Source organism: Monopterus albus, unplaced genomic scaffold (genome assembly GCF_001952655.1).
Source record: "Monopterus albus unplaced genomic scaffold, M_albus_1.0 scaffold76.1, whole genome shotgun sequence".
NCBI lineage: Eukaryota > Metazoa > Chordata > Actinopteri > Synbranchiformes > Synbranchidae > Monopterus > Monopterus albus.
In genome coordinates, this window is record NW_018127956.1 from 2,160,925 (window position 1) to 2,167,427 (window position 6,503).

Consider the following 6,503-nt stretch of genomic DNA (forward strand, 5'->3'; position numbering starts at 1 on the left):
CAATGAAGGGCAGGATAAAAGGAGGGAGGGAAGGAGATATGTTACTGTTAGAGGGTTAGAAGCCAGACACACACCACACCACTGCTCAAGGTTATCAGAGATGCTGTGAACAGTAGTTTGAAGTCTGTGGAAGCAGCTCCATAGACGAGTAACAGCGATCCACACGCACAAACTCAATGTGTGTACATTTAAAGAGTAAATAAACTGAATCACATGAGGCAGAAAACTGTAGCTGGATCCAAGCATTTCAGTACATTGCACCTCTGTAGAGTCCTTCAGCTCCCAAATAAAGAGTGCATACCATAGGATATACTACCTGCAGCAGCTGAAGAAGTTCAAACTGCCACAGTCAATGATGGTGCACTTCTACACCACCATCTTTGACCAGCTCCATCACCATCTGGTATGCTGGCTCTACCGCCAAGGACAAGAGCAGACTGCAGTGCATCATTTGCTCTGCTGAGAGAGTGATTGGCTGCAATCTGCCATTGCTCCAGGACCCGCATGACTCCAGGACCCTGAAGCAAGCGGGAAAGATTACAGCCGACCCCTCCAACTTCAGACACAAACTTTCTGAAAAACTCCCCTCCGGTAAGGGGCTGCAGTAAATCAGGACCAAAACTACTCAGCACAAGAACAGTTTATTTCTGACTGCAGCTGCCCACAACCCCTGCTGACAAACTTTCATCCCACCACCAACAGTCATTGCATATACTCACAACATTACATACTTTTTGTAATAAGTCTGTATTTTTAACCAGTTTCTAAAGCATTAGCAAGACTAATTCCTTGTATGCGGAAACATACTTGTAAACCTGTTCTTGACACTAACAACACCTCCAGCCACTCCTAAATGCATAAGCTGTAGGAATGCTGTGAGTTTAGTGCTGCTAAAAGGTCAGTGTAAACAGTGGTGCAATGAACGCCCTATATCAAAGCTGGAAAAAAAAATCAACTGGACTAGATTTCTAGGTGGAAGACGTTTCACCTCTCGTCCAAGAGGCTTCATCAGTTCTGACTGACTGGTGTTGAGCCGGAGATATTTATCCCCCTCGGTGGTGTTTCAGTCCTTTGAAGGCCAACAATGTCCCTTAACGACTGAGTCGTTATAGCCCAGTATCGGTGAGAGTCTTCAACCTAGAAATCTAGTCCACTTAATCTTTAAGTTTTTTTTCAGCTTACTATGACCTGGATGACTGAGAATCTGCACAGACATGCCTTATTGCAAAGTATACTGCAGTGCCACGTGCCCTCTCCGAGTATACTGCTATCAGCTGACAGTGGGTTGTACTGATGCCTGTGTGGACTGTTTACATGCAAACATGCACTTCTCTGCTGAGCTTGCACTAGCATCAAAGCAATCAGTCCATTAATTTATTAGATGATCATTTGCCAAGCACAAACATCAAAAGATTGCTTGTTCCAGATTTTCAAAAGCAAAGCTTTACTGCTTTCTTGACTATTTTAATTTGAATATCTTTGGATTAGGTTTAGGTTTAGGTTGAACAACAACAAAAAAACTACTCAAAGAAGACACCTTAATGCCAAAGAAACCGTGAGAAGCATTTTTCACCATTTCTGGACATTTTATAAACAATGCAATTGAATAAAAAAATGATTTCATTATGAATTCATAAAGTGGTCAGGTCTGAAGCATATTTCAGACATTTCAAAGTTGAAGCAAAGCAATTTATGTAACTCCACAAACTCAACTCTTCTCATGTCGAAATAATTATTAAGTTCACTAATCTCAGAAATATTTCTACAGCCAGCTGCCATAGTGGTGTTGCCAATCAACGCTGATTGGCTGGAGCTCAAAGCTACATAAAACAGGAATGTTGTGCTAACTTGCCACAAGAGCATAGAGCTGATTCCTCTAACAAATACGAGTAACATATCAAATGCATTTGACATGTGAACAGTATCTTAAATAAATGGGTGAGAAAAATACGTCTTGAAGAAGTATGGTCTATATAAAGTACATTTTACTCCTGGCATAGACCATTTTTTTCATAACAGATGGGCAAACACAAATAATTCCATAAAGTTGCACAGGTTTGTAATTTAAGACGACTGACCACCAGACTTCCATTTAGTCTGCGCTTAAACTGCTTAAACGTCTCTACTAGCCATTTTCCGAGTGGTATCTAATTCCCAGGGGAGTGGCTTTTTTCAGCCAAAACAGCACTGGAGCAAGTGTTTTCTGCCTGATGTGATTTAGTGTGGATTTGCTCTTTAAAAACTGAGGAGCAAGACAACTGTGCTGGAAAGAAGAACAAAGCTGTTCTGTAAAATGAAGTAAATCAGAAGGAATTAACAGAGAATACAACATGATAACATTTATGTAATCAATATTCTGAAAACCAAATAAGTTTCAAATTATAACAAAAGACAAGATCAATGAACTATGTTGCAGTTTTAAAATTAGTGTGATATTTTTGTACTGTTGTTGGAAAAACTAAAAACCAAAAAGCACACTGGCGTCAAAATCAACTGCAGTACTTTAGGAACATTTTTAAATGAACCAACAACTTTGAATATAAAAATCTGACAAATTTATCATACCCTGCTAATATGTAAACTGGTCTACAGTTTAATCAACTCCCAGTCCGGCTGCATGACTGTGATATCACTAATAAGCTTCCACAAAACTGGTATCAGTGTTTTTGATACTTTATAATTTGCCAATTCTTAACTGTAGCAGGAATCATTTCAAGACTCCAGCTGTCAGATCATCACTGCATTTACTGTGCTGTGTAACTGTATAACTAACTCAATAAAAGTATTTGATCTTTTCCAAGGATAGCTCTACCTCTTTCACTTTGTCAGTCTGAACTCAAAGCCAGAACTGCAGTCTATTCAGATACACTACATGGAGTGCAACTGTCTGTGTGTCAATGGGCTCACCGTGAACATGAACAGGGTGTAAAAGATGAGAGCCATAGCTGAGAAGGACTGGATGGTGGACATCATGTTCCTCTGCAGACTCAGAGGGAGGACGATGAACAGTGACACGGCGATCAGCAGCAGCACACGAAAACTGCCAGTCACCTTCAGAGAATTGTTAAATATGATAAGAGAACAGACATGACTCTACCTTAATCATACTCTAACATTTACAGCAGTTATTAACTGTTTTGATGGCTGTAGTGTAAAGTCAAGAAGAAGGCACAAGAGAAGAGTGAAGACGAAACTTATGACATGATTATTTTAGTGTTGAAAAACTGAGGGGTGCTATACCAAATAATGACGTCAAACCTGTAAACCCATCAGCTGAGCGAAGAAATTTGAGCCCAAATCTGCAATGACAACATAGAAGGCGATGCAGGTTCCCAACATCAACCCGATCATACTGCAGAGACAGAGGGGAACAGGTGTGATCTTGGTTGATATCACCGTCAATGGTTTTGAACACAGACATATTTTATTGTACTTTTGTTATGTTTATTTTCTATCTACAATTTGTATCCTAAATGGACTTAATCCATTTCAATGCAACAATATTCTAAGGTCTATGACAAATATTTGCAAAATATATGACAACATACACACTTCAAACACACCATAATGTGTGTTGTGAATACATAATGACACTTGCCTTGTCTCCACCAGTGCTTTTCCTGGTTTCCCATAAGCATGGAAGGCTACAGAGAAGGGAGTGATATCGATGTGAACAAGAAGTGATCAAACAGATGGTAGTGTCCTAAAATAGCTTCTCTTTTGATAATACCTAAGCTCAAACCGCCATGTCAATACTTACCTAACACTCCCAACACACTACTTGTACAATGCAGCAGCTTTAAGTCTGCAAGGTTCTGGTTTATTCTCATTCTGGGCAGTGATGCGGTCTGCTAATGAAGTTTATGTCATAATTGTTATCACAACTTAAACTCACCCAATCCAGCATAGGTCCTTCGCTTGGTGTTGTTGGCCGTATGGACCAGGAACATGCAAGACTTGTGGGTCATCCAGGAACAGAAGAACAGCAGCACTGTTCCCAGCACTATCCCACACTGTGAGAGGAAACATACATCATACATGCATTCACAGACCTGTCCTGATATCTGCTCTTTTTACTGAATTGCAAATCGTGAGATAAAGTCTTCTATTAAACTATGCAAATATTATAAATGTAATATGAGTGTGTGCATTTCACTGGGTAATTAAGAGCTATATAGGGCTGCCTATGTTTGATAAAATCTAATATCAGTTGCCAGAAATACAATAACTATAATGTAGAACTTTAACTGCAACATTTATTGAAGTAAATCATCTAAATATTTCTTCCGCCACTGGACACGGTCATAATAAGGCGTCGTTTTTGGGAGCTTCACCTGTTTGAAGCAGAAGGGCATGGTGAGCACGCTGACCCCGACGATACTGTTCACAACATTCATGGTGAGACCAGCGTTGGACGCCGCCATGTTTGGCAGTTTATTGTCTGGCCTTCTTTCGGTAATAGTAAGTTAAACAGCACGGAGACCGCTGCAGCACAGTGGAGGCTGATAGTGAAGTGTAAACGTCTAATTTCCGGTCCAAAGCGGGGCTAAAGCCCGGGTGTGTTTCTCTGCCAATCAATGACGTGGCGCTCTGGGGATGAATAGAGACATAAGCGAATGTTAACATTGGACGTGGTTTAATCATACCTTTTTTGTAGGATATCCACTAACCAAATGCTAATATAAAATGTAATCAAATGAACACAAACGGGTCATAAAGATTAAAGTGTTTAGCTAGCAAGCTAACATCGTCAGTTATTTCTCACCTTCCTCTGCGACTTCTACGTGGCAGCTTTACGTTATCATCGGTAGTTCCCTGACATTAATCGGTCCTTTATCGTTGTAAACTTGCGTCTTTGTGTGTATAAGATACAAGTCGACAGAAAATCCGTTTAAGACGATAATAACAAATTCAACCTGGCTGTTTCTGTGAACGCGTATCCAGGAAGTAAAGCTTGTAGTCGAGGAGGTGAATGAAGACTACACAGTCTGCTGATCTCAGTGCCAGTAAAACACTTGTGCGCCCACTAGCGATCAAAAAGGGTCACTATTTTAGTTTAAGTGGAAAGTTACGTTGAAGAATTCAGCTTGCAGTTAATTCCCCCTTTTCTTTTGACTTTCTTCCAGCATTTCCTTTTATTTTTAAGAACTTTCTGTTGACATACATACAGGCACTGCTGTGCCAAAACACCAAGTAATAGCTGAGCTCCAGTGGTGGAAAGAATAGCATACATTTACACACAAACAATGTTGTGAATATTTCCTTTAAATGCCACTGTAACTTCTTACGCTACTACATTTATTTTACAGCTATAGCTTACTAGTTACTTTTCAGATTAAGATTCTCCATTTAAAAACAAAACATGATGACACCATACAATACAGTGCTTAATTTAAAGACTTAACTAGTGATTTCCAGACTTTCTGGCTTTTGACCTCTAAAAAAAAGGTGTTTACAACAGATGTGTAGGAGCTGATAGCATTTTCACCAAAAACTACTGTTACTGACACACTGATTTATTAGTGTTCACAGTTTAATAGTCTATCTATAAAAATGTATTAGTCGCACATGCTCATTGTTGATGTTTGAAGTATATTTTGGTGCAAATACTTTCTTAAGAAGAATTTTGAAAGCAGGGATTTTACTTAAAATGAAGTATTTTATAATGCTGCACTTGGACATTAGTACCTCTTCCACAGCTGACAGGCTTTGTAATGATAACAATGCCTGCAGACATGTATGAATCCTGTTTATCCAGATGCCAAAGTGAGTCCCGTCAGGAAGGGGAAACAGGTTACAGAGGGATGTGAGGGCTCAAGGTGTGACGGGGGAACAAAGAATAAAACAGAGCAGGCCAGTCGTAGATGATGTCAGAGAAACTAGTCAGCCTGAGCACCTCAGACGCTGTTGGCAGTGGCATGGTTTATTTCTGTGAGCGAAGGTGCCTGCCTGATGCCCTCTCTGATAGATGACTATTGTGTTGCTTAACCAGGAAGGAGAAGACGGAGCGAAGGTTGGGAGCCTGGGGGTTGACCTGGGAGCTTTTCCTCTGTCGGGTGTGCTTTCCCCCTCGGGTTGGAGGCTTTTTAGACGCAGGGCAGTGATGAAGCTTTAAAAAATGGACAGGAGGGATTTTTGCATTGTGTATTTCTTTTTTATGCATTTATTTAATGTTTTACCGTTCAGTGTTTACAATCCACATTTTTTACCCTACAGACCATCACTTTTCTAGCTCTGCCTTTTAAATTATGTAAAAAAAAACAGTTTATTGTAATTACATGTGCATGTGTATGAGTATGTATGTGCATATGTGTGTGATCAGAGAGGTTGAGACAGGAAAACCCTGGCCATTGTGCACCAGTGACCCCTCAAACTCAATGTGACAGACCGGCTGATTGGCTGGAGGGTCCTGTCTCTCTGCACCTAATCCCTCAAGCTAGACCCTCAGCCAGGGCTGCTGCGCTTGTAAGTGTTTGTGTGGATGTATCTGAGCTTGTATATGT

The 6,503-nt window shown here is 40.3% G+C and overlaps 1 protein-coding gene across 7 annotated transcripts in view; it reads right to left on the bottom strand.

Annotated features, from left to right (window-relative positions):
• Window positions 1–5,011, bottom strand: part of slc38a10 (solute carrier family 38 member 10) — a 20,477-nt gene extending 15,466 nt beyond the window's left edge. For 3 of the 7 annotated variants that reach the window (XM_020606126.1, XM_020606123.1, XM_020606124.1), the window contains exons 1-6: window positions 4,766–5,011; window positions 4,335–4,590; window positions 3,896–4,013; window positions 3,599–3,644; window positions 3,259–3,352; window positions 2,908–3,051 (exon numbers count right to left, since the gene is read on the bottom strand). In XM_020606126.1, the coding sequence (XP_020461782.1) occupies window positions 2,908–3,051; window positions 3,259–3,352; window positions 3,599–3,644; window positions 3,896–4,013; window positions 4,335–4,424 (492 nt within the window). In that variant the 5' untranslated portion in view covers window positions 4,425–4,590; window positions 4,766–5,011. The remainder of the gene's footprint in view (window positions 1–2,907; window positions 3,052–3,258; window positions 3,353–3,598; window positions 3,645–3,895; window positions 4,014–4,334; window positions 4,591–4,765) is intronic. The other 4 variants (XM_020606125.1, XM_020606129.1, XM_020606122.1 and 1 more) reach the window with 2 other exon arrangements.
• Between the last annotated feature and the right edge of the window lie 1,492 nt (window positions 5,012–6,503).